Source organism: Aspergillus fumigatus, chromosome 7 (assembly GCF_000002655.1).
Source record: "Aspergillus fumigatus Af293 chromosome 7, whole genome shotgun sequence".
In the NCBI taxonomy this organism is placed as follows: Eukaryota; Fungi; Ascomycota; class Eurotiomycetes; order Eurotiales; family Aspergillaceae; genus Aspergillus; species Aspergillus fumigatus.
This window is the reverse complement of record NC_007200.1, coordinates 375,582-401,304: the sequence shown is the minus strand read 5'-3', so window position 1 is coordinate 401,304 and position 25,723 is coordinate 375,582. Positions and strand designations below refer to the sequence as shown.

Below are 25,723 nucleotides of genomic sequence, written 5' to 3'. Positions count from 1 at the left end.
TCTTGTCAAACCTCATGTTTCACCTCAAGACCTGCTAGCCATGGATCGGCGGATATCCGCCCAGGCTTCCTTTCCGTCATTGTACCATCACGATGGTGTGTATAAACCTAGGTTACTCGGAACGATCGCTCTCAGAAACTCCGACCTCGAACATGGAATTTTACATATTTCGTGGAGCAGCTTATTACACAGGAATGGACGTACGGGGTCGTGATTACGATCCAAAGACCTCCTTGATAAGTGTCTTCTTGTTTACTGCAAGCATCCATAGTTAGTCTGCTGAGTAGCCAAATGACGAGGTGAAGATACCCACCCTTTCCCATGGCATTTCTCGGAATTGGCCCGTCAAGGACCTTCATCTCCTGGGGCAACTTGTAGCTCGCTAGCCGGTCTTTAAGGGCGCGGCGCATGTCCATTGGACCCCAGGGTTTGCCGTTGCGACCTGTCTTGGCTGCTACTTCGGGGTTCAGGACCACCACGGCAGCAACCTTTTGACCCCATTGCTCGGATGGAAGACCAACAACGGCGGCTTCGTTGATCTGAGGGCTGAACGAACAGGTTAGTCTGAAAGTATGGGCAAGAGGAATAAATGAGCATACAGCGACAGTAACTCCCTCTCAACCTCCAACGCGCTGACTTTCTCTCCACCCGTTTTGATGATGTCGACGCTCAGTCGACCCTGGATGAAATACATTGGGCCTTTGGCCCATTTACCGCTGGTCCCCTTGCCGGCGTTCCGGACTACTCGGCGGGTAGCAACGTCGCCTGTTTTGAACCACTTGCCTTTCCCATCTTCGCTATCCACGAAGGCCCCCTTTGTAGCCTTCTCATTAGCCCAGTATTCGCGGAAGATTGTCGGCCCACGAAGCTGGATTTCACCTTCCCGCTCACGGCCATTGGCGTCGAGCTCCTCTCCAGGCTTGATGACTTCATTCGTCTCAGTGTCGACCAGCCTAGCCTCCACAGATGGCAGCGGCCAGCCGACGCTTCCATCCACGCGGTCTGCGAAGTCGAGCCCACAGCTGATAGCCATTCCGACCTCAGTCATGCCAAAGCGCTCAAGTAGAACGTTCCCGTTGCTGAGATCCTGCCAGGCTTGCTTGGTCGGTGTCGGGAGAGCGGCGGAGCCAGAAATGTTCAAGCGGAGATTCTCGGGCGAAATGCCCTTCTTCGCGGCTTCTTGAATTTCGGGACGTAGGCTAGGAAAGCTTGAGAGTAGTCGATTGTAGATTGTCGGCACAGCTGTGAGGAATGTAATCTTACTCTTATTCGTGCTGTTCGGTAAAAATGGCTCTGCAAGCCTGTTCCATACAGCGTCTGTGTTGAACGGAAACATGAACTCAATGCAAGATCCGGCAAGTATAGGCGTCACGATCGCATTGACAGTTCCATGGATATGATGCAGCGGAAGAAGATGAAGCAATCGATCTTCGGGGGTATATTTCCACGCCTCTAATAGCGAAGACGCTTGTGCGGTAAGTGCTGATTGGGGAATGAGTACGCCTTTCTAATTGACGGTCAGTCTAGAAGTTCTTCCAGCCTGTCGGAGTCTCAACAGAATTAACGGAAAATTCGATGCCTACCGGCCGGTTCGTAGTCCCAGAAGTATAAAGCATCATCCCTCCCAGCAATCTCTCACCGTTGAGGTCCTCCAACGAGACCGGGTGCGAGCTCGTCGCACCCACCTGGATCTTCTCCTTGATATCCAGTACGGGCTCCGTATTCAATCCGGCTTTGAGCAGGTCGTGCGCCTTATCCCTATACTTCTGAGTAGCGACCAACACCTTGGCCTGGGAGTTGTCCAGGATATACTTGAGTTCGCCAACAGGAAACGCAGGGGAAAGAGGGAGAGCAATCGCATTGCTCGCAAGGATAGCGAGGAGTGTTACTGCAAGTCATAATCAGCCATTTAGCCAAGGTAATACACCCAGGACGCTTGGGCGAGATCCACCGGGGACAGAGTAGAGAAACAGTACCTACGTAATCGTAGCTGTTCTCCGCAAGAAAGGCAACCCTCTCCCCGGACAACGACTCCTGCCTCCCCCCGACAGACCCTAGCAGGCGTTCTTTCGCCTGCACCACGTCCGCAACCAAATTACCGTACGTGAAAGATCGTGAAGATGCGCTATGAACGACGGCGAGGCTTGAGGAGTCATGATCTTTGAGCGCACGGAAGAGGGGAAGATTTGGTAACGTTGACAAGGAACGAAGCGAAACAGGCGTGGTCACGTTCTGAGCTCGGCTGTAAAAGGGTTTGCGAGGAAACGCTGCACCGAGGGCCCGAAAAGACGGAGAGCCATGAGAAAGCAATGACACGAGATTTCGTCCCTGCATGGTGGAATATTATCCTTAAGTGTGCCTCATGTATCTCCTCCTCTTGCGATATCTAGATGATGTGTAGGTAACTGCGAGATATCAACGTTCAAGAGCAATTGCTGCGCGGTGGATTGATGTCATAAACGGAGGTGCTCCGGCGCTCAGTTCGACGTCCACACTGTCATTTACCACTTAGCACACAATAACGCCAGCAACGACAATGTAGGTAATCAAAAGACGAGTCATACATTTCGCAATGTCCAATCTCTGTAAGATTGACCCGAGAAACTAGTACAACAAGAAAGCAGACGATTACAACAAGATCCACCTCAACGGATATTGCGGCGCAAACCATCATCCACCAGCGCTATCCCCAAAACAGCATCTCGGCATCACAGGCCCAGATCGGAGCAGACCATACAATCTACAAAGCCATTCATGACCAGTATCTTCTGCAAGAGACACCTCTCTGCCAACCCATCATTACCTCGCAAACTCCCCAACTAGGGTTACCGTCAATGCTCCCCATCCGCAGCCGACCAGGCCTGCTCCCCCGCCGCCTCTTCTCCCCACTCAGGACCACCCTCCTGCCCAGGATGTCATCCACCTCCGCGACACCAATGGAAGATACGATCCGCGAAAAGGTACTTAACATATCACTCAACTACAGCATCCCTCGAAAATAAACAGCTAACTAACCCAACCCTCGACACAGATAACAGCCGCCTTCTCCCCCTCAACCCTCATAATCCGCAATGATTCACACCTGCACGCGCATCACGCCCCGATGCAAGGCGTAACTTCGAAAGAGACGCATTTCCAGTATGTTTGCGACGGCGACCCGTTACATTATTGCCAAAGAAGTGAGTGATGGCGGTGGCTAATGCGTGTGTCTACAGTGTCACGATCACATCCTCCGCTTTCCAGTCGAAGATGCAGCCTGCGCGGCATCGGATGGTCTACTCTCTGCTTAAGGATGAGATGAGCCGGGAGGGCGGAATCCATGCTTTGCAGTTGCGGACGAGGACGCCGGAGGAGGAGGAGCGGGAGAAGATTAGACAGTCGCAGGCTTAGGGTAGTGGTATGATGTGGTCATACTGCCGGCTGACTGTCAGACGTGAGAGGTCTGGTGGCTTTACGGGTATCATGTGTTGAGTAAACCCAAACTGGTGACTGCAAGGTTCTCTGTACATATATACTTTCGTGGTGAATTAGAGTTCAATTATTACATAAATTCTAGGACCAACGGCAATGAAAACGAGGAGAAAATCTAATATGTACATGTACGACAGCATCATGCGTATCCTAGTCAAGAGCAGCGACGGACCATCATGTCGCATATCATCGGACACGAAGCAGGTATACACGACCCGGAGATACAAAAAGCGCAAGAAGGGGAGCCAGGGAGATAAGGAGAAGGAACTCGCAAGCTGCCGTGCTTTTCAAAACAAGGAGATAAATATCAGACAGGATTGAAACAGAGGAGAATGCGACTGAGTGGTATAAGAAAGTACACTAGGAAATCTTGAGGAAAAAGGGAACGGTCTTTGTGCAGCTCGGATGGATGAGGAAAGCGGGAACCAGGCATCGGATTATGATGCCTCACCGAATTTATCGACTTTCGCTTCCGCATTGCGTGGACCATGTATAACGAAAGGATAATGCAGAGGGCGAGATACGGGGATATCGAGAAGCCTGACGTAGCGACGCAGATTTCCGAGCGCGGAGTAGATCATAAGCAGCCGACAAACGTATTCTGCAAGCCGTTTGATGCAAGCATCTTTCAAGGATGGCCATTTTACGCTTTGTTGGCCTGGGTGACACCAACAGCGACACCGACAACGATGGCAATGATCAGAACTAAAGTCGCAGTCAGTCAGGTTGATGCTTTTACACTGAGGCCAAAGATGACACGTACTGACGATGAGCAGCGCATACCACTTCCACTTCCTGGCGTTGCGCGCGCTCTTGATGGCATGATCAATCTGGGTGTTCGCATTCTGGACATTGTCGACAACATCTTCGGCGCCTTGGTTGATCTGCTCAACAGCAGCATCTTGTTGATGCACCAGCTCCGCAACTTCCTGGTACAAACGGCCCAGTTCAATCATGTCCTGTTCGATCTTTCGAATAGCGGCGGATCGCTCCAAAGCAGCTTGTCTGGCGTCATTGGCCTGTCTGGTTCTGCTGCCGGTAACCTATCACAAGTAAATCAGCACCTGTCAAGATATTGGGGATGAGCCATGCTCTCGTACCTGGAAGCTCTGCTCTTGGCCCATCAGAACATTGTCAACACCCTGTTCGATCTCCTCGGGAGATGCCTCTGGGTTGGCGATCTCGTATCGTCGGCGCACCTGCTCGCGCAGCCGCTTCTGGAAATCCGACTGGGCCCTCTGGTACTGCTCAATCTCCCGACGCAAGTTCCGGCTGGTGACATCGATCTGGGTCTGAACCCGGGTGTCTCCAGAGCCAGGCGTCTGCTTGATCTTTTTCAGGAGGTCTCGGAGATAACGGAAACCGTTGTTGATCTCGTCTTCGATGTAATCGAGTGTTTGACGGGAGGCCTGATCTTCCTTTCCGGTACTCGAGTCAAGCAAAGCGTTCTGTGCGGCGGCGAGCTGGCCCTCTCTCTTGGCTCGCAGATCGGCAATACCATCGTTGATTTCTTTGCATTTGTTCAGCAATGCAGTCGGGCCGGATGGCTGCTGCTGCTGACCGCCGTAGCCACCCATAGCGGACATTTCTGTAAGAGGCAGCGCATTAGAGATATACTCCAGAGCTTAGGATATGAGGACTCCTACCATAGCTACCATTACCCTGCTCCATGTTATTGGCTTGCTGGTAGGGGGCCTGGCCGTAGCCTTGTTGTTGGCTGCCGTAGGCATTGTTCTGCTGCTGGCCACCGTAAGGGTTGTACTGGCCGTAGCCGCCTTGAGAGTTGTTGTAGTCCGCGTACTTTCAAATAGCGAAGAAAGTCAGCATATGGAGTTTTTGCGTTTGGGGGATGCACCAGGGAAAGGGGTAGCCTTTCAGAACATACGCTCATGATGTAATTATGCCAGAATACACTATATGCAAGCACAGAGTTGAATAAATAGACTCCTTTTCTTCTCTTGAACCCGATATGGCTTGTATTATGATCCGGTCGCTGTTCTTCGTCTCCTTTGGTGCAAGGGCGACCGCGGTTCCGGAATTCAGGAGGTTGTCCAAATGCGCGTGGGACAAGAGCTTAGTTCGAATTCGCCGACTGTCACTAAAGCAGCGCACAGTGGCAGAGCGAAGAGGGAGAATTAAAGAATGGAAACTGAGTATGACAAAAGAGACGTGGGAGGGGAGAAGATGTCGAAGGCAAAAAAAAAGATGAACGATTGAAAGAGACGAAATGACAGTGAGACACGCGGCTGAGGCGGACAGTTGCGGGCGGAATGGCATGCAGAAGCACTCTCTCAATTTCCAAAGGTGCCAAGGGTTGGCTCTGAATTCCTTCGGGGCTGACAGTAGGCAAAAAGTTCGTTCTGGACCCGCAAGACGGCAATAATAGATAGCTACGTATTGAAGGAAGAAAAGTTATGACGATCAGGCGCTTATGTGTCCTATAGAAGCTCGATCGACGACTATTCATAGAAAACAAGATGGTGGTTGATAATTCACTTTTACCTCGTTCTTGAATATCGTTTGTGGGATGTGGCTGACACTGGAAGCTAGCTTCGTGGCAACTACTTACTCCGTAAGATTTGTTTGGAATTTCTTTAATGGTAAGGTAATGACTGATAATAATCATACAGGGGCTGCTGGATGATGCACAGACCAAAGGAGGTGATCGTCAAGTCCCCTTTTCTCCTTAGCTCACAGTTTGAGAGACCAAATTAATAGTTGTGAAACACCACGGTCGGAAGCTAGTGGTGATGGGTCGACAAGTCATGGTTTCACCTTTTGACGGACTTGGTAGAGGGGTCTACCTGGCAGAGTATATCTGTCTTTTTACTTGAAGCTATTCAACAACCTATCCTCCAGTCTTCTTTCTCACCTTAAAATATGGTTGCCTGCTCAGGCATTGACCATCTCGTTCACCTCCCTCAGGCTGTCCAATGTGCTGCTGACATTTCCCGCGCATCCGAGTCTTAGCTACCATTTCTGGCATGTCTACGGTGGAGGAGAGCCGGTTTGTTGGGATCATTGACAATGGTACGGGATTGCTCTTCAGTTCCACCGAGAAGTATGGAGGCGTTGAGTCTGCACGTCATCGTTATGCATACATTCGGTCAACAGCACCATCAGAGCCTCAGCAATTGTTTCCAGAAACTGGCGGCGCAGGTGGTTCCGGTCAATTAGCCCTTGCTGGGTCTATCATTCGCTATCCAGGGAAATAAGCTATGAGATAGACGGACATTCTGGCGCAATTCATTTGGTAAGAAAGACCCGATCTAATCCCCATCATCCCACCCATGTCCCTTGCACTGTTGCACGCCGTTACCCCACACCATGAAAATAGTAGCTCAAATCTGCGAGAACAAAACATCGAAGAATTCCGTATTGCCAGTCCAATTATGTTTTGACTGTCCCTGGTCTTCTCTCCCATCATTTCGTCGGATCATATGCAAGACTGTACCTCTTTGTCGTGGCAAGAACTGCATATTAGGCCCACCTATTTAGCGGCATGTGGGCTCAGTCTCCAAAAACACAATCTGATTTGCCCTGAATTCTCACAAATGAATGGCCATTAACTTATGATTCTGCCTGGGTCAACTTATAATTAGCAATGATCGCCAGTTGTCAAAATGGCTTAGCACACAGCCTCAATGCTGTGGCTTGTATCCCAGCTTTGACTAGGCTAATCATGGTTCCTTCCTGAACTATGACGCAAAGGAACAATACACTGCTATCAAGCAGACTATATTGATGTCTTTCTGCGATATCAATCATGTTTGATCTTCAGTCCTGAAGCGCTTTGAAGACGTCATAAAAGTCGTTATCCAATGCCAAATCCATGTCTCTTCTGCTAGAATTGTCCCTCGCTTGCACACTGACACAATCGTGTTTCGATAGCAACTTCACTGCCTCCCAATGTCCGTCCTCTGCGGCATAGTGTAGGGAAGCTCTTCCCTTGCGCTCCATCTGCTTTTTGAGTCGAGCAATCCTACTCGGATACAGAGACACCTACTTCGGCCAATTCCCTCCACAAGTTGGGCGTCGGAACGAAAGACTTGTTGCGGATTAGGCAGCCTTTGAGTGTTCAGATTGCAGATATCACCATTGCAGCAGCAACGTGTATGGCGGCCTTACCTGAACAGGGTCTCGTTGATAACGTCTGCGAGACGCTTCATTCCCGCTGTCTGAAGCCCCCTAATAAGCGAAGCGAACGGAGCAATGGTAGTGCACTCGGCTTCTTCGTCGGACATTTCCACGAGCTACTTGCTTCCCAAGCCGTAAAGTATATCAGCAGCAATTACAGAATTTCCCTGTTCCCAGGCCATCATCAGAAAAGTGCTTCCTTGATTGTCAGCGACTGTCACCTCTGCATCGTGCTCAACATGAACGTGGAAAATCCCTTCCTACTACAGAATGCGCTTGCTGTTTCAGTTTTATCTGTCTTTTGACAAACTTCCACGACGTATACCCTCAAACACCACAATATGGTTGTCATCCGTGTTATCCTGCACATCGGGTTGACTGGGGGATCGTGTACTCCTCTGACTTACTTGAGTAAACAAGTTCGAGTGGCGTCTGCCCTTTCACGTCTCCCACATTGACGTCGGCATTGTACTTGAGTAGGTAGACAAGGTTCTGATTATCCTTGTCAACAGCGTGATGCAACAGCAATTTTTAGTTGTTCATCAACGTATTGACGTTGGAAACTCGCCCTGTTGGGAGCCTCCTCGTATCGTCATGATTCTCATGAGCTGCACATATCCGATAAGTAGTGTATCAGAACCATCGGCCACGGGCCGCGCCTGACCGCATTTTTCAGCCTTGTCTTGGTCTATTCAGGCACTTAGCTGAAACCATTCTTCGGACAAAGGTCATGGCTTAACCTTTGTGTTCCTCAGGGCCGATGACCGAGAAATTCCCTTTCAAAAAACAGGTTAGATTCAACCACAATATCAAAGGCTGCTTACTGTCAGCCAAGCACATCATAGGCTCCTTTCAATCACGCAACGGGTATGATATATTCAGTGGAGCACCTGTTCTTTGAGTGCCTGACAATGGGTCTTGGTAGTCGAAATCACTCGTCATGGTTTCCAATAACCTACAGTCCTCGTTGACAGTATGCGCCACGATTGTGACCGTTCCAATTGGACTAGTGACCCTCGCTCTCACCCAGCGCGGCTCGAATCTGCTCATTCCCACCTCGCGAAAAGCACGAACGGCCTTACGACCGTCAAAAGGGAGCTGTAAATGGAGGCTTTGGGTGGATTTGAAAGATGGTCCGCTGTACCTTCACGTGGACGGCGAAAGGCTACCAGATGTCGCATATGAACGGCCTGTGGTGCTAGGAAAGATTCTTATTACCTCTCTGAGCAAATGGAATGAAGATTCTCATGCAGTCGGGAAACTCGAATGTCTGCCCTTACCCAAGGAGTCCCTTCACGTCGATCTCCGAGTCAACCTGCCGTTCGTCTTCAGGGCCATCCTTCTAAGAGGCCGCGGCAAACAGACTACCGAGCTGTCATCGCGAACATTCAGTATAAACATCGTTGTTCTCGAGGTGCAAATCATCAAGCCTGATATTGTGGCCTTGCATCTTGGAGGAACCATCCAGAGAACGTTCACCAAGGATTATGTTCAACGCCTTTTGGGAGGGCACCCTGATTGTCTGTAGACCACGCGTCGAAAATGACGTGGAACAGCAACGGCAGTTCCGCGCTGAGTGACAGCCATCGCTGCGCGGTGTGTTGATGGCTCCGTTTACGGGATCGATCAGATGTATTGCGCACATTTTAAGAATTCACGCCGTGGGCTGGAGCACATTCTCGCAATGGAGGTTTTGACGTCAGCGAGGCTTTACCGTCGACGTTGTCAGGTTGATCTGAGAATGAACTGTCTCACTTTAAAGTGAGGGAATAACGTCTGCCGATGAGTTTCGACAATAGCGAGCTCCTCTTACTTGCTTCCATACTCTGCTGGAGCCTGAATGAGGCCTTTCCTGAACCTCCATATAGCGCTGAATCAATTTAGATGTGTTGGAAGTTGTAGGATTCTTACAGCTGTGTCCACTTTCCGACACTTAAGAGCAGCTGAAGATAAGAGTACTCGTTAGTCTGTCAAAAATGCATTGATGGACATCTTCAGAGTAGACTAGCTAACTTCTACTTGTTTTGAGGAAACTCATAGCATGACTCCAGGGCGACACAATTGATACTTGCAAGTCATCAAGTCTGTAAGAAAGCCATTATTATTGTATCAGGATGCTCTGTACTCCATAGGGCCCATATTTCCATCTACTAGTATGGTGTACACAGAATACCTCACTCCGAAGTGGAGTGAGGACCAGACTGCACCGATTACCAGCATGCAAGGGACACACTAAACACGCTCACATCAGCATCCATACACTACCAACCAATAGAGAACAGCCTACTCAAACCTTCAAAGCAATTATCCCTCTGGCGAAGTACTCCATAGGCAACCCCATTACGGAGTACACCAACAAACTACTTCCTCATGACTACGGTATGTCAATCCATCAAACCCGTGAAATGAAGGGCAAACGGCGAACCAGTCACCAATTTTTTTTTTCCCTACAGTGCAGGACAACCTGACCCATAGCCACCCACCCACCGAAAACCCCCCTAACCAGAACAGGCCTCAACCTCCGAAATCCCCTTATCCACCAGGGTTCCACCGACCCAGTCCCTGCGCCAAGCTAAGCTTAATCAGTCAAGGCGTCAGTCGACTAATCTCCATGAGTGGGATGATCTAGCTGGACGGAGCAACTAGTTAATGGAGTGTTTGGGCTGAATAATCAATAATAATTCCTCGGTGCGGAAGGACCAAGGCAGACTTCAAGACAGGGGGGTCCACTCGTGCCATGCCCTGATTTCACTTTCTGAATGACTTAAGTGAGGTAGTACGAGTACGAAGTAAGGTACTTATCAGTGGGCCCAGAGTCTGATTTGTTATTGTTTTCTGTCATATCTACGGAGTACAACAGTATTTCGTGGAGCGATATAGAAATGGTCTCTTGTGGGCCCACTCCTCGGTGTGACGGTTGTGGTCGCGTGCCTGCCTGCCATGTGGGATTGGAGTGTAGCATAATAGCTTACAAAAATGCGGGGAGCTACTTTATTAGTTATTGCAAAACATGAGGAAGAAAGTCATCAGAACGTGTCTCGTTTATTCACATCTATCTCATCGCTCAGATCTGCTCAGCAGGTGCTGTTGCGCGTGCCCGCGCGAGTCAAAAAGTAGAGCTCGTCCTGCGGTTATGGGAATATTAAGAGGAGAAACATTACTATACAGTAGGGAAATAGAAAGGGGGGAATCAAAGACATCGACTTGAACCTGTCTAGTTCTTCTCCTCGCGCGCGCGGGGAGGAGGAGTATCCGGATCGTCGGCATCCAGCTTGTTCATGTCGTCCTCCTGGGCATTGAGGTGGTGGAACACGAGCCAGAAGATGACACCGACCAAGAACGAAGCGCAGGCCAGACCGACGAACATCCACATGATGGCGGGGTCGAAGGCGGCGGGGGTCAAGGCCTCGGCGATAGCGGAGCCGAAGGCGTTGGTGAGCAGATACATGGACTGCACGAACGACTTCATCGAAGGAGGAGCCTTTGTGTAGGCGTACTCCAGACCAGACACGGAGGCGAAAATCTCTGAGATACCGATGAACATGTAGGCAGGGGTCTGGATGGCAATGTGGACCCGGTTGCCTTGAGCGGTGCCGTCGATTTTAGAAGCATCACAGAGAGGATGTTCGTAGCAAGGACCGGCAGAATAGATGAGGTGCTGCACAATCGCGGCGTACATCATGGCAAGAGACGCGACGACAAAACCCAGGGAGATACGCGTGATGGGACGGAAACGGATATGGAAACGGCGCAGCAGCGGATACACCAGGGTCTCCAGGATGGGGATGAAGACAATAATCGAGATGGGATCAAAGTTCTGCATCAGATCGTTGGGGATACCGTGGCCCTGCATCTGCGCGGCCTGGGTGACGAAGTTGCCGGAGAACTGGCCATAGACAACCCAGTAGATGGGGAAGAAGCAGAAGACACGGCAAGCAACTAGAGCACGCTTGAGCTCATCAATGAAGTGGTCGTCCCAAGGCAGGTTGCGCCTGCTGCCACCATTGGCAGCCTGCCAACTGGGCTTGGGCGCATCCATGTTACGGTTGATGATCATAATTCCGAGAGCCTTGAAAGCGTCGGTAATGATAGAGCCCTGAGGGGGGCGGACAACGTAGAACTTGCGTCCAACAATGAGCACCAGAGTACCACAGGCGAACATACACAGACAGAGCAGGTAGCCGGACCAGAATCCAATGTCCCGCTCCATGTAAGGAGTAGCGAGCAGAGACAAAGAGCCAAGGTTGATGCAACCGTAGAAGATCATGTAGATACGCTGGATGGTCAGAGCAGGGTCAATGATGACTCGCTCGCCCTTCTTGGTAGTGCTGACAGCCATCTTCTTGCGCCTGTACTGATCGGCAATCAGGGGCGCAACGTTACTCTTGATACCACCTGTTCCCAGACCGATGACCAGAATGGCGACAATGAAACCGCCAAGACCAGCACCGTGCTCGAGAGCAGTAGGGATCGAAGTGCAGACCAGGATCAGGAGACCGACCAGGTACACGCCGCAGAAGAGCACAATGGTCTTGTATTTTCCGAGGTATTGATCGGCAATGATGGCACCAAGGATAGGAGTGACTACATCCAGTTATGTCAGTACATTCGTCGTTGTTTGTGAAGTTCTGGGTGGACAGATCTCACCGTAGCACCAGAACTGGAAGAAAGTCGTCAGACCGGTGGCACCCTGGTGACCCATACCGAGGGCACCGCGACCCTTGCTACCGTCCAGAGGGTTGTTCACATAATTCTGGAACAGACCTGACATGCCATAGTAGGTGAAACGCTCGCACAACTCAACAATAGCCACAAGCCAGGCGGAGACGGGCAAGTTTTCGGCAACATGACGGAGGTTCTTGGCCTCCTCAGCAGTAGGCTCTTCACCATCGGGGGTTTCTAACGGAGCTTTTTCCACGGCATATGGGTCCTTCTCGTTCAGAGCAACCTCGGAGACGACATTGTCCTGCAAGTGAGGTCTATTGAAGTACAAGCGGCGTCAGAAAATTGACACACGTGACGGCGGGAAAGATATAGTGTCCTAGCAAGACTTACTGAGCAGCCTCAACCTCGTGATCTTTGGTAGACATTTTGCAAAGAGAAACCAAGCAAGGACTGCCCGAGCCGTGTGGGAGAAAGGAAGTTGAAAGGCCTGTTGTGTCCTCACGAATATCGAGCGAAAGAGGAAGCAGAGGAGGGAAGGGACCGACCTTATACTCGCGCTGGAGGGAGGGAAATGAGGGCCAATGCGGGCCCGGTCTTATCTCTGATCCATTCAATCAGGCGAGCCGCGAACCTTCAATTGCGCGATCGGCGGAGATTTGAAAGACTCCCCGTCGCTTGTGTTTGAAAACCTGCGGACGCTGAACATCGGAAACTGGAACAGTGTGGCAGGCAAAATCTGAGAAAGGAAAGGCCGAAACTGTCTTGGCGGGCCGGCCAATGTAACCTCATAATCCAGCGAAGATATGACAAGAAGTATCAAGCATCAGCCGAGCAGACGCCAACACGCCATTTGATTGGCTGTGGAGGCTGGGCGCCAGCTTTGATCTTTTCTCGAAGACCAGCGGTAGAAGTTGGTGCACCCAATCAGCTTGCTAATCCAGTCGGAGCTTACCGGTGAAACCACACAAATTTGTTCGCCCTCGTGGCTATATTGGCCACTGTGCAAAGTAGCTCGCAACCGTACATCCGTTATCAGTCAAGAAATATCCGCAATCGAAATGTTTTCAAGCAGTAGCCAAAATAAAAAGGGGAAAAAAACAAAAAGAGAAAAAAGATTTTGTTCACAGTGAATTCAATTCATGGTTCTGCATGTTATTTCTGCTCTCATTATTTCATCCAAACAGACCCTATGAGTAAGGTACATCACCATCGCGAAGTTCAAAGACCGGATATCACTGTTCCGCAAACTGAGCCTCGGTTTTTTCTGTGCCGTGGCTTATCCGACTGAAAAGTGCGTGCGTCGAAATTGTAAAATAGCCATTTTCCTGTTCGTCAGATGATTGGACTGCTATTGCCACCGGGGGAGATTCCGCATCCGGTAATTAGGTAACATAAATGTCGCTGACCGGGGCTAGCAGCATGGTTTCTTTCCACCCTGGATGATAAGCACGGCAACTCCCATTCGTAGCATCCAATGAGGAATGCAATCGTCCAATCGAAGCTTCCAAACGTCTCATGGCCACTTTTGGACTCGTCGAGGTCTGGGGTCGATGGTTTCCACGTCCAGTGTCTCCCGATGAATCTCGCGTTTTCCCCGCCCCTGTTCGACGATAATGGATCATCATGACACCACTTGATCGTGTGCGCGTGTGTAACGTCGGGGCACCCCGCATGCTAATCATTTCCAAGACACATTTCTCACTGTCAGCATCCATTGATAACCGAGTGAACCGTCCGACTCAGCTCGAGCTACTCGGGGCTATTCTGTTGAGATTCGTTATGCAGCGGTTGTAAGTGGTCAGGTCTCAGAGTCCGGGCTTCTTCTCAGTGCTGGTTTCCAGCTGGGGGAGGATCCTGTACGGAGTAGTTTGTGAAAGTAAGCAGTTCATGCCTCCATGCTCCATAATCAACTCCATAATCCGTTGGTCTTCCGCTCGCAATGTTACCCCAGGTTGCGGAGAGGGATCAGTTATCTCGTATCATGCCCCATTCAATGGCTTTTAACGCCAATGGTCATGGTCGCCTCTTTGGCGATTCATGCACTCAGTAATTCGACCTTTGGGCAGACATACCGGTTCCTGATGGAATGAAGCCATGCAGTCCCGTCTCGTTCTGTCTATCTCGTTCGGCGATTCAATATCCAGGGGTTCTTGGTTGAGGCGTTAAGGGTGGAGCTGGAGTCCCATCGGGCCTCCGATCGGTTCAGACCGCGCAGTCAGAAACACAATGAAAAGGGGGTCTGAACATTGCTAAGCGTTGCCAGTACCCAGACTCCTGACTATTATTACCATAGTGTAAGTAAGTGGAGGTTGGTTGGATGGATTTGTTCCAAGGCCAGCTCGTTCTGGTCAACCACCAAGCAGTGAAAAGGTCAATTCAGCAAATGGTCTCAGAATATTTTCTCGTCTTTTGCGAAGAAACAACCAGAAAATAAACAATGTGTCACTGAAATCATCGAGAGCCCAAAACAAGCCCCAATGTCATGGCCAGAGGCAGCGACTCTGGCGAGTTAAGTATTCAAGCCTTATCTGCCAGCCCGCTCTCGCTCCGACTTCGCCCTCAGGTCAGAGGACCCGTTCCGTCATCGCTCCGAGTCTCATCGAACTTTAGCTACATAGTAGCCATCACTTCCGCCCAATGCGAGAGCTCCTCGTATTATCTCACCCAAAATATGCTTTCCGGTGTGTTTCCGTTTTGGTGATTCCAGCGAGCCAAGTCTGGTGGTGGCCTTCCTGATAGCTACCTATCAGCGTGAAGGGAGACGGCGCAAGCCAACTTTATGTTTGAGGCAGCAGCCCAGCTGACAGTCTCATGTGCTGAGAATAAACCGATCGCTCTGGGGTTTCATGCGGCGCCAGCGTAGAGTCGACTGCGTACTGAGGACCCGGTAGCATGGTCACACCGACACCGGCCACGACGATCGATGGCGTGCTTGAGGTTGTCAAACCTCCAAGAATCCCAAGACTCTGGGCTTTCTTGACTTCTTGGCCATGAGTCTAATTCAACGGCAGAGTAAAACTGCACATGCCGATCTCTAGGCGATAAGATTGTGTTCATTGGACCGGAGTGTATGTATGATTGGGTGTGATTTTACTCTAGGTAGCCCTGAGCATCGGACACAATCATATGGCATTTCGCAATGTCCCCTCCAATGCAGATTGCAACGTCAGCTATATTATTTCGCACTATAGATCTCGAGTGACAGAGAAGAGCTCGTGACGACACCCGACGTTGACTGTCCTGTTGAATCCACAAGACGATTAACGAATTTGACCAGAGACCTGGCAGCATAACGCTGCACTTACGTATGGACTCAGAAACAGGATACCGAAGGCCTGAGGTGCGTCTCAATGTGCATCTATCGACTCTGGACGGAGCACAGAGCTACGAAGCACAGTTGCGACGATACGAATGATCCAGTTTCCTGGATCCACACTCCGGACCTCCACCGTGATCAAGATCTTGAAATGTTGATTGTGAGTCATTGCCAGCAGTTGTTATTACCGTGGCTTAGTACGCCAACGTCTAGAGCCCAAGGTTTTGGCTCTGTAGTACGGAGCATGCTGTCCTGCAAGCAGCTTGTGTTTGCCTGTTACTCGATTGTTTTCAAAACTATGCCTGCTTCGACACCGATCCGATCTTCAGTTAATAGGGCTGTGGGTGCTTGTACAGAGTACTCGTCAATATCGCCCGTGTTTGGAACAGTCGGAGTAAACCCCTGTGAGTCATTACTTCATACAGGTCCCTGTCCGACATCGGGGCAGTGGTAATCATATCAGCCTAAGTACAACTTTGCCGACTTGTAATCGAATAGGAAAGGAACTTGAGCAACAAATGCTTTGCCCCTAAATTCCATAGCAAGCTCCCTATGTGCATGTCAGCCTCTCAATCATCGTAATGCTCTAACCAACCCAAACACTCCGCACTCCGCAGAGTATACCTTTTACCAGATCTTCTGTATGAGCTCGGCTTATTTGGATACCGAGGGGCTAATCAACATGATCACATCTGATCTTGTATGTAATAACACGGGCCAGAGAGCTGACAGAAAAATAGATGCTGGACCAGTCGTAGACGGTTTTGATGACTCGGCCAAGGAGTGCTAACATTCCTCCAACGTACAACACTCACAGTTTTCTGAAAATTATTTTTATATCCCGTCTACCATTAATCGTCTCTATACGTGGCATAAGCACGGTCAAAGCAATAGCAAATTATGAGTTTTAAGCCCTATCGATGTCTTACAAGTGGTCTCCGCCGGAGAGATATATGTCTCCAGAACGCAAACACCATCATATTGGGTCAAAAAACCTATTTACCTACAAACGAACCCTAAAGGATCTCAAATAGTGAACAAGTCGCATTTAGCGGCCTTGAATCATGGACATACCCCGAGGATGAGAGAGCAAACAAGAACGGCCTCCTTTGAGAGCTCCTAAAGGACTCCAGGGCTGTATAAATCTGGGCTGAAGGAGGACGGGAACGGGCAGGAACAGAAGTGCACGGAACATGGTATTTGGCTCATGAGGAACCAAGGGCAATGGCAATGGAGAGTGAAGAATGATGATAACTGTACAACGGACCAGGACGACCAGTCGGGGTCGGGGTAGGTTGACGGCAATGGAAGACAATATACGAGGATGAGAAGGAAGGAGATAGGACTGGCAGACGACTCCTTCATGAAGAAACAGTTTTTGTAGGTCAGCCAGATTCACACTTGGAACATCAGGCTTCCTGCTGCCTGTGTCCGGCATCATTGTCTTTACATCTTGCAGTCGAGTACTGCTTATTGCTACTCCGATAACCTTCGATCTCAGGGAAATTATGGGTGTTAGGAAGCTCACTGCAAGAAGTTTTAGTATATAATAGACCCATTACTAACATATTCGGTATCGACTATCTATAGAAACTGTTCGAAATCAACACCGCACTTTGAAGACAAAATGCGAAGAGACTTTTTTTTAATTTTTTTTGTCTTTTTCTTTCTCCTTCCATGGACCCAGAGAGATAATGGTATAAACCCGTCAGAAATGCGTTTTGAGGATAAGATACGATACACCTCGCCAGTCGCCACAAGAAAGCTATCGAAGGAAAATGCTGAAAATCCAGATGTGGGTGTCGTCTCCCCGGATATTCTGGCCCTCAAACTATCACTTCATTCGTCATCGTCCGTAATTACAGAATCATCTCATGAACGCCGAAGAGACGTTCCTCTTGTCAATCGTAACTCGATATGAGTATCCATGCAAATGGCCGTTTAAACGGTGTACTTGGCCTTGGCTCTAGTGCTACCGCTGTGTGCGCTGTCCGTGTGCCCCGAGAACTCAACGACATCAGCTTCCTTCAGGCGTAGCACCTCCTTGAAGCGCCGACCGATGTTTTCGAGAATCTCCTTCCCTTGAGCGGGTGTCCGGCCGTTCTTGTCGCCGGGAATGCTCTTGCCCACGGTCCGTGTCCACAGACCAACACGGTAAAATCCCTTGCGCACGTTCACAACCACACCCATAACCTCGTTGTCACCATCGTTCTCAAGAGTCTCGCCGATAGCTGCCAGTTGAGCGTGAAGCCAAAGATCGTCGATCGGTACGGAGCGCTTGTCTTTGAACGAGTATGACCACTTGCCACCGTGCTTGTTCTGGGGGTCTTCCCACTCTGGCCTGATGCCCTTTTTGAAGAGATGATAGTCCGCCTTGAGACCCAGTTCAGAAGTTGGTGTGATATTGTTCTAGTCAGCAACACCTAGTCAGTATAGCTCACCAGACAGGCATCGATAAATGAAATGACGTACATAGATACCCCAGAATTCTTCGACCGAGTTGAAAGTCACGACCTCCTTCAACAGATCGTTCCAGTTGTCGCCCTGCAAATCAAACAGTGTTAACGAGTCTACCCGTATATCGATGGCTATGGCACGTACCTTGCCACTGGGTGGCTTCGTGAACCAGAGAGTCCATTCGTGCATGAGCGGATGCTTCACGTTGAAATTCTCGGGGTCATGGAATACTGTAACAGCATCGCCATTCGTCTGCTCGGTCTTCTCGGTCTGCTCCTTTTCTTCAGTAGCGGCGCCAGGAGCGGTGTTCTCATTGTTCACCGGCACAGGACCGTTCTCTGCGACTTCAGCCATTATGATTGAGGTTTATGAATATGAGAAGAAAGAAAATTCGTAAAAGTCTCAGTCGATCGAACTTTGAGCGCGGGGACGAGAGAAAGAGATACGTGAGTGGTCGGAGGGGCAAAGAAAAGTCTTGGTGTGAGAGTCAATTTTTGACAGAATCGCGGGGAAGGAACGATCCAGAGGCGAAAGTCCGAGATGATAGAGGTGGAGGAGAGTGGGCTTATGCGCAGGGATCACGCAGTCGTTTGTTGTCTGCTCCAGGCAGAATCACAGCGGTAGTCGTGTGTTGGTGGTGTTACTCCGTTTAGTCTACGAAAATAATGAAGTTTTGAAGCGTTTGGAGATGCCGCAGCTTGAAAGTGCTACTTTACCCTTTTGGGACTCGGCCCCTTTCTAGGCCTTTCATAGGCTGCCGCCCAGACTGAACCCTAACAAAGAGTTGGTTGTAAGAATACCCATCTTTCTTTTCAGGACAATGACGATCTTCAAGTGATACCTTAGTGAAGTTAGATATTGATCTCATACAGATATACTCATTCTATTCTAAGGTGAAAGCGAACCAAATCTAAGGTAACATATGCATGAAATTCGTAGAATCTCCTATGACCTTGTGAAAGACCGGTATGATGAATCGTTAAAACTGGAAACGGCCAGTCTCATAATCCAAGCACTGTAAGATTAACAAGTAGTTATTGCTGCGCTTGTGCCGAGGAAAATCGAAAGCACTGCGCCTATACAATGAGTGAAACGAACCCTCTATCAAACCAGCAAGAAAAAAAGACACCGACCAAAAGATAAATGTTAGTTGTACAAAAAGGGGTATCCTGACGCGCAATGCTCCAAACCGTAAGGACATTATTTCTCGCCGCTATTGATCAAACTCAATATGCAGTTCCAGCCTGATCCAGACGTGTTAGCGGAGTGAAAGCGAGACGATGAGCTGGACACAATTCACCTAAGCTGACCACGTTGACTACCAAGACCCGATACTCTAGAGGCACAATTGAGAAGTTGACGCCCTGAACTAGAGGCCAGATAGTGAGGTTCGCCTTGTAACTGGGAAGAAAGCTGGTACGCCATTTCTCGATGGGGTCCGTGCCTTCCATGATTGCCATTGATGTCAGGAAACAGGTCAGGTGAGTAGGGGTAAAGAGGCCTTGGTCTGCGACAACGCGTGCAATTATCGTGGCTTTATGACTCTTCAGAACGACGTTTCGTTGAAGGAAGGCGAACCATGTGGTCGCGGCCGGTCCAAAGATCGCTAGATATTCTTATTAGCGTCAGACCCTCGCGACCTACACTCGAGGAAGACGAGTGTTCGTATTTCGTATCCAAGAACTCACCTCCTCCATACAGAGCCATTCGTCCAGTTCTTGCCAAGTCATGCTTATCGAAGCCTTTGCGATCAACAGCTTGCTGCGCCAAAATATCTCCGCAACCAAAAAGCACCTATTCTTGTGTCAACCGAAATCATTTCGAGCGTCGCAGGGAGGAATCATACAGCACTTGTTACGCTGGCTGTGAGGATGGGCTGCTTAGCCAACTTGGTTTGATACCTAGAAGAGATCTTAGCTCTATCAATTGAACGGCAATCACATGTCGACGTACCACCGCAACATTTCTGACGTTAAGGTGTTATTTGGGAATACAATTGATACCGACGGGGTTTAGAAAGGATTTCAGAATGAAAGATCCTTTCTCAAAAGGAGAAGAAGAAGAAGAAGACGACAACGCGAACTCCAAGAAAAATAAAAACATGGGGAGCCGATGATAAGTATCGAGACTCTCACCGATAAGAAAAAGAATGGAGCCCACGGGAGATTTAGTAATAGCACATGTTCAAAGAGGAAAACATGGACAAATCAGCGCCAGGCCCGCAAACTATTGGAGAAAAAAACTTAAGAGTATAAACATGATAAAGGGAAGAGTCCACCCGTCACATGATGCGGGTCTCATCGGCTTACCGTATTGGGACTACCCGCTAGGGCATAGGGTTACCGCTCGTAGGGCTTGCTGGCTCGCTTAGCACACCCGCCAGCGAAATTTCCATAGGGCCCAAAACAGCTGTGGATAGCGAGCAAAGTCAACCTCGACGTCGACAACCCCTCCCGAACGACACCTCCCGTCCGTTACACCTCTCCCCCCGGTTCATTTTCAATCGCCATCAACATACAAAATGGCTGACGCTCCCCGTGGACGTGGAGGATTTGGCTCGCGCGGTGACCGTGGTGGTGACCGTGGCCGTGGCCGTGGCCGTCGTGGTCGTCGCGGCGGCGGAAAGGAGCAGGAGAAGGAATGGCAGCCCGTCACCAAGCTCGGCCGTCTCGTCAAGGCCGGCAAGATCACCAGCATGGAGCAGATCTACCTGCACTCTCTGCCCGTCAAGGAGTACCAGATTGTCGACTTCTTCCTGCCTAAGCTCAAGGATGAGGTCATGAAGGTACGAAACGAACAATTTCATCTGCGAATATCCTCTAGGGAGCAATTGTTCACGATAAACTCGTGGACTATGGGAAAATGAAACGGGGTTGTCAAATTGGATGGATTGGGCGAATATTCGCTGTATACTGGGGCGTGATTAGCAGTTGCTGACGGTTATGAAACTTATAGATCAAGCCCGTCCAGAAGCAGACCCGTGCTGGTCAGCGTACCCGTTTCAAGGCCGTTGTTGTCATCGGTGACTCCGAGGGTCACATTGGTCTCGGTATCAAGACCTCCAAGGAAGTCGCTACCGCCATCCGTGCTGCTATCATCATTGCCAAGCTCAGCGTTCTGCCCGTCCGGAGAGGTTACTGGGGTACCAACCTCGGTGAGCCTCACTCTCTGCCCGTCAAGCAGAGCGCCAAGTGTGGTTCCGTTTCCGTCAGAGTACGTTATGATCGAACGCGATAGTTGCGTATTGCAGAATATCACAAGTCTAACCGCGAAAATAGCTTATCCCCGCCCCCCGTGGTACCGGTCTCGTTGCCTCCCCCGCTGTCAAGCGTCTCCTCCAGCTTGCCGGTGTCCAAGACGCCTACACCTCGTCCTCCGGTTCCACCAAGACCCTCGAGAACACCCTCAAGGCTACCTTCCTTGCCGTCGTTAACACCTACGGCTTCCTCACTCCCAACCTGTGGAAGGAGACTAAGCTCATCCGGAGCCCTCTGGAGGAGTTCAGTGATGTTCTGCGCCAGGGCAAGAAGTACTAATCTAGTGCTGTGACGGGATAAATTTGCATGACTGTTTTTATTTTCCTACGGGTTCCAACTTTTTCTTTCTTGGCTGGAAGAACGGGGATGCTAGACAGGACTTGATTTCGATCACGCTCGGCTACGCTACTTATGGTGTCGATGGATGTATTTATCACGGGAAGGGAAAACAAAAGCAAAATAGCGTGGAGTCAATAAAGCTACCCATTCGCCAGTCATGACTACTAGCTTCTTTCTGTGAGCAAACATGAGGTATCATAAGTGCTGCATCACCGCCTCATGCTAGTAGTGGGGATCAAGATCGTTGGTTTTGAGATCCGAAGCACACCTACTTGGCAACAAGGGCTCCCCATGATCGTAAATTGTCTCGAGAATCCAAGGCAGCACGGTAGCACGTGGAAATGCTGCAACTGCGAGCATCTAGACTTCTCACACCACGCTACCTGCTTTCAGATGTGGACCGATATTGATCCCAGAAACTAGACGCTCCACGTATCATGTTCTGTAGAGTGATATAATAGCAAGCCATGCAGGTGAAGTATTGGGTCACCCTCTTCTGCTTGTTTTCTAATGAATGCGATAGCCTGAGGGGTACACTTGCATATTTGGCTTGACAGCTCGAAGTTGTAAGGAAGAGAGTCGTGGTGGGGTCGCTTTTTTGGTTTGACTGAAGATATATATCTCCATGGTCCTCATCCTTGACCGGCCCAGGCCTCTGAAAGATCGGCCTATACTCCGCACAGGCTAGGAAATCGTCGTTACCATGCCCTTCTCTTCTGCCCATCGAAAAGCCTTCTGAATCGATTTTGCTACTTTTCCAGTCCCTGGCAGTGAGCAAACACAGGCCTACGAACAACTGTACGGTGAAGCCGAAGGTCAAAAAGACCGGAAGGCGGTTGCTGCTGCTGCTTCCTATGAGGCTTCCAGATGTTATGAGCAGCCCATTGATAGAAATGGTTTGTCATATCCTGTCACAGCACCATGCCTCATTATAGTAAAGATGTAGATTAGTCTGTCGCAGGTATACTAATATAACTATAGATCAGCCCGCTACATACGGTGAGGCCATGGGGATTCTCTCAGGGTTTGCGCGCGCGGCTGTTGACCATCTGATTGAGACTAACGGTCTTGACTCCCATGACCGAGACGAGGTTACGACAGAAGCTGAACATCAACTAGCCAAAGCATCTTCTCTGGCTTACAACTAGTTGTGCCACAGCTCTCTGTAATAGTAGAAGGACCGCATGGGGCAAGGATCAAGTACAATCTGACTCGCCGTGTCTCGCATTGTCTATTTCGCGCTGCGGATCAAGCAACCCCCAAATTACCATACAACGACGGCTGACAGACAATCCTCGAGAGAGTCATTTATCGCAGTAGTACTGTGTCATAAGAGCATGCCCCTGGTTCAGAAGGGACCCCTGAGAGTTTCTTGTTGAGACGGATGCCCCTGTGAACGGAGATACCCCTGTCTGCCCGACCCGAATGTGGCGCTTGCAAATCGCCTCATCATGGAGGAAGAGACGCTGCTGCAAGCGTTCCATTCCTCTAGGACCTAGAATACTAATCGCTTCATATCTTCATCAGCCTGTCGTCCATCAACAACTTGGCATTCCAGATCTGTCCAATAGAGATGCTCGAACGTGACTGCTGTGATAGCCATGCATCTCCCAGGTTGGCAACTTCGAGCGGGGCACTTCAGCCCATATTTCCTCATCTTTTCTTTCTGGGAGCTCCTACATTCCAATTTTAAACATTATACAAGTACCCGTATGCTGCCCTGTATTCTTCAGCTGCAAAGGCTCTACCCTGCCTACCATGATCTGGTCGTCAGTTCTACTGGGCCTCGCAGGTCTGTATGCTTTCGACTATTTTCGTCGTCTTTTCAACAACATCCGCCTAGCTCAGCGCACAGGGCTTCCATACACCGTGTTGCCATTTGCTGGGAATAGTTTGCAGGTGAAAATACTGCTCAGTATTAGATGGCTGCCGTATATCATCAACCACTGGCTCCCTGGCTGGCTGGCCGATATCATAAACGACGAAACCTATGATTATCGATGGACCGTTAAAGATCGACGTGCAAAAAAGCTAGGGAAAATGTATATGGTCGTCACAGCGGAGAATATAGTTTGCCATATTGCCGATGCTTCCCTCGTCACACAGATATGCAATGCACGTCAAAGCTTCCCCAAGCCGATTTGGCAATATGGTAAGCTCTTCTGGCAACCAATAGCCTGTAGTTATCGGTTTTCGGGACAGGAATTAACTTTGCAGACAGAGCTTCTCAATCTGTACGGACCAAATCTACTCACGGTAGGAGCAACATTCTTGGACTATGTCTTTGCGGCCCTAACCGCTGGCTGACTTGGAGTAGTGTGAAGACCAAGCTTGGGCGCATCACAGGCGTCACACAGCACCAACCTTCAACGAGAAGAATAGTGCACTTGTCTGGGAAGAGTCTATCCGTCAGATGACAGAGATGCTCCATCACTGGCAGGTAGCTGGCACATCAGAGAAGCTGCACGGGTTCGTTGTAGCAAGTACGAGGGGAGACCTCCTAAAATTCAGTTTGAATGTCCTCTGTGGTGCTGGCTTCGGCGTAAAACTTCCCTTCAAGCAATTACCACAAGAGTCGACCAACGACCCCAATGACGTCTTCAAAGATACAGAAAAGCCTCCAGAGGGGTTCAGCTTCACCTTCCGATCTGCGGTGGCGTACATGAACCTAAGGATTATGACAGTGGTTTTAGCAACTATGGTCATACCAAAATGGATTCCCAGAGCATTGATGCCATGGCTTAAATCGGACTTTGAAGCCCATAGGGACTTAGAGGCTTATTTGCGGAAATTGATCAGCATGGGGAAAGCTGAGAAGACAGCTGACAAGCCTGACAACAGTCAAAACTTGGTCCAAGGACTATTAATGTCCAGAAACAAAGAGGCAGCAAGTGGGAGCTCAAAAGGCATTGGACTTACCGATTTGGAAATCATTGGGAATATGCATATTTTCACCATTGCAGGACATGAAACCACGGCAACCTCTTTGCGATTTACTCTGCTACTCTTAGCATTACATCAGGACGTTCAAGACTGGTTATACGAAGGTGTTCTTGAGGCGGCCCACGGTGAACCCAAAGACGTTGCTCAATGGGATTATCACCGCATGTTCCCTAAGCTGATTACACCATTATGCGTGATGGTTTGTCCCATCATAGTCATTCTGCACACTATTCTGACATAAACACAGCTTGAGGTCCTCCGCCTCTACCCCCCTGTAGTGACGGTACCTAAAAGCACATCCGAAACCCCAAGCCCCCTCACCTATCAAGGCAAGCAGTACGTCCTCCCGCCGCGAGTCAACATTAATCTCAACACAAATTGCCTCCACTATTCAGAACAATACTGGGGCCCAGATGTTGCAATATTCTATCCTCAAAGATGGGATGCAAGAAACCAGAACAGCTTTCTCGCAAAGAATGCGTCGACACAAGGACTTGCTGGACCTGGTCTAGAATTTCCTACCGTTCACAAACCGGTAAGGGGGGCATTCATTCCTTTCAGCGATGGGTTTCGGGCTTGTCTGGGAAAGAAATTTGCCCAAGTCGAATTCATTGCCGCGTTGTCAGCTCTTTCCCGGAATTATAAGGTCGAATTAGCAGATGACAGCCCAGAGGGCCGTAATGATGCGGAAAGAGTGTTAAGAGAGAGCACCTCAGTGCTGACACTATCGATGAGAGAGGATGTTCCAATACGGTTTCAGAGGAGAAAGGACTAGCGTTGGTCGATGAGAACAATCTGAAGGGTACCATACAGATAGGGAGATATTACTATCAATGTCAATCATCCTGGACCGCACTTGACTTCAAAGTTAGGATATCGAGACGGGCACGGGAGCAAGCAGCTAAGGATTGACAGACGATATTGAAGCTGATCAAAGGGTAAGCTAACCTGCTCACCTTGGAACAGAGTTTCTATTATGGATCTATTCAGCCTAGTGAGCCTTCCCCTGTAAGACTTTCAGTATGCATCCTATAACCCAGCAGTCTCATAAGGTTATATCATACTAGATACGACAATTTCTGACAGCGCAATCTCAAATCAGCTCACCGAAAATTAAACTCAAATGATAGGCACAGGG

At 49.6% G+C, this 25,723-nt stretch overlaps 9 protein-coding genes across 9 annotated transcripts; 4 read left to right on the top strand and 5 right to left on the bottom strand.

Annotated features, from left to right (window-relative positions):
- Positions 1 to 214: 214 nt before the first annotated feature.
- Positions 215 to 2,334, bottom strand: AFUA_7G01530 (acyl-CoA synthetase; the record flags this gene model as incomplete). Its single annotated transcript, XM_741686.1, has 5 exons — positions 215 to 255; positions 314 to 546; positions 600 to 1,507; positions 1,584 to 1,888; positions 1,977 to 2,334. 5 exons carry the CDS (start codon positions 2,332 to 2,334, stop codon positions 215 to 217), a joined length of 1,845 nt encoding a protein of 614 aa, XP_746779.1.
- A 500-nt stretch (positions 2,335 to 2,834) lies between these two features.
- Positions 2,835 to 3,390, top strand: AFUA_7G01520 (BolA family protein; the record flags this gene model as incomplete). Its single annotated transcript, XM_741687.1, has 3 exons — positions 2,835 to 2,960; positions 3,032 to 3,138; positions 3,216 to 3,390. 3 exons carry the CDS (start codon positions 2,835 to 2,837, stop codon positions 3,388 to 3,390), a joined length of 408 nt encoding a protein of 135 aa, XP_746780.1.
- A 724-nt stretch (positions 3,391 to 4,114) lies between these two features.
- On the bottom strand, positions 4,115 to 5,271 carry AFUA_7G01510 (syntaxin; the record flags this gene model as incomplete). The annotated part of the gene is made up of 4 exons (XM_077805152.1): positions 5,118 to 5,271; positions 4,572 to 5,059; positions 4,235 to 4,514; positions 4,115 to 4,176 (listed from the first exon to the last, which is right to left on the bottom strand). Exons 1-4 carry the CDS (start codon positions 5,140 to 5,142, stop codon positions 4,115 to 4,117), a joined length of 855 nt encoding a protein of 284 aa, XP_077661281.1. The 5' UTR covers positions 5,143 to 5,271.
- Positions 5,272 to 8,548: 3,277 nt separating this feature from the next.
- Positions 8,549 to 9,136, top strand: AFUA_7G01500 (uncharacterized protein; the record flags this gene model as incomplete). Its single annotated transcript, XM_741689.1, has 1 exon — positions 8,549 to 9,136. The coding sequence occupies one exon, from the start codon at positions 8,549 to 8,551 to the stop codon at positions 9,134 to 9,136; it is 588 nt and encodes a 195-aa protein (XP_746782.1).
- Positions 9,137 to 10,409: 1,273 nt separating this feature from the next.
- AFUA_7G01490 (peptide MFS transporter) lies at positions 10,410 to 13,206 on the bottom strand. The gene is made up of 3 exons (XM_741690.2): positions 12,664 to 13,206; positions 12,256 to 12,587; positions 10,410 to 12,192 (listed from the first exon to the last, which is right to left on the bottom strand). The coding sequence occupies exons 1-3, from the start codon at positions 12,696 to 12,698 to the stop codon at positions 10,823 to 10,825; spliced, it is 1,737 nt and encodes a 578-aa protein (XP_746783.1). The 5' UTR covers positions 12,699 to 13,206; the 3' UTR covers positions 10,410 to 10,822.
- Positions 13,207 to 17,099: 3,893 nt separating this feature from the next.
- Positions 17,100 to 18,717, bottom strand: AFUA_7G01480 (eukaryotic translation initiation factor 4E). The gene is made up of 3 exons (XM_077805151.1): positions 18,191 to 18,717; positions 18,062 to 18,133; positions 17,100 to 17,998 (listed from the first exon to the last, which is right to left on the bottom strand). Exons 1-3 carry the CDS (start codon positions 18,398 to 18,400, stop codon positions 17,531 to 17,533), a joined length of 750 nt encoding a protein of 249 aa, XP_077661280.1. The 5' UTR covers positions 18,401 to 18,717; the 3' UTR covers positions 17,100 to 17,530.
- A 238-nt stretch (positions 18,718 to 18,955) lies between these two features.
- On the bottom strand, positions 18,956 to 20,271 carry AFUA_7G01470 (Mpv17/PMP22 family protein). Its single transcript, XM_077805150.1, has 5 exons — positions 20,000 to 20,271; positions 19,893 to 19,947; positions 19,735 to 19,840; positions 19,347 to 19,652; positions 18,956 to 19,290 (listed from the first exon to the last, which is right to left on the bottom strand). Exons 1-5 carry the CDS (start codon positions 20,008 to 20,010, stop codon positions 19,247 to 19,249), a joined length of 522 nt encoding a protein of 173 aa, XP_077661279.1. The 5' UTR covers positions 20,011 to 20,271; the 3' UTR covers positions 18,956 to 19,246.
- Positions 20,272 to 20,403: 132 nt separating this feature from the next.
- Positions 20,404 to 22,565, top strand: AFUA_7G01460 (40S ribosomal protein uS5). Its single transcript, XM_741693.2, has 3 exons — positions 20,404 to 20,831; positions 21,002 to 21,259; positions 21,325 to 22,565. Exons 1-3 carry the CDS (start codon positions 20,568 to 20,570, stop codon positions 21,580 to 21,582), a joined length of 780 nt encoding a protein of 259 aa, XP_746786.1. The 5' UTR covers positions 20,404 to 20,567; the 3' UTR covers positions 21,583 to 22,565.
- Positions 22,566 to 22,650: 85 nt separating this feature from the next.
- AFUA_7G01450 (cytochrome P450) lies at positions 22,651 to 25,488 on the top strand. The gene is made up of 4 exons (XM_077805149.1): positions 22,651 to 23,794; positions 23,864 to 23,898; positions 23,960 to 24,784; positions 24,833 to 25,488. The coding sequence occupies exons 1-4, from the start codon at positions 23,401 to 23,403 to the stop codon at positions 25,358 to 25,360; spliced, it is 1,782 nt and encodes a 593-aa protein (XP_077661278.1). The 5' UTR covers positions 22,651 to 23,400; the 3' UTR covers positions 25,361 to 25,488.
- The last annotated feature ends 235 nt before the right edge of the window (positions 25,489 to 25,723 follow it).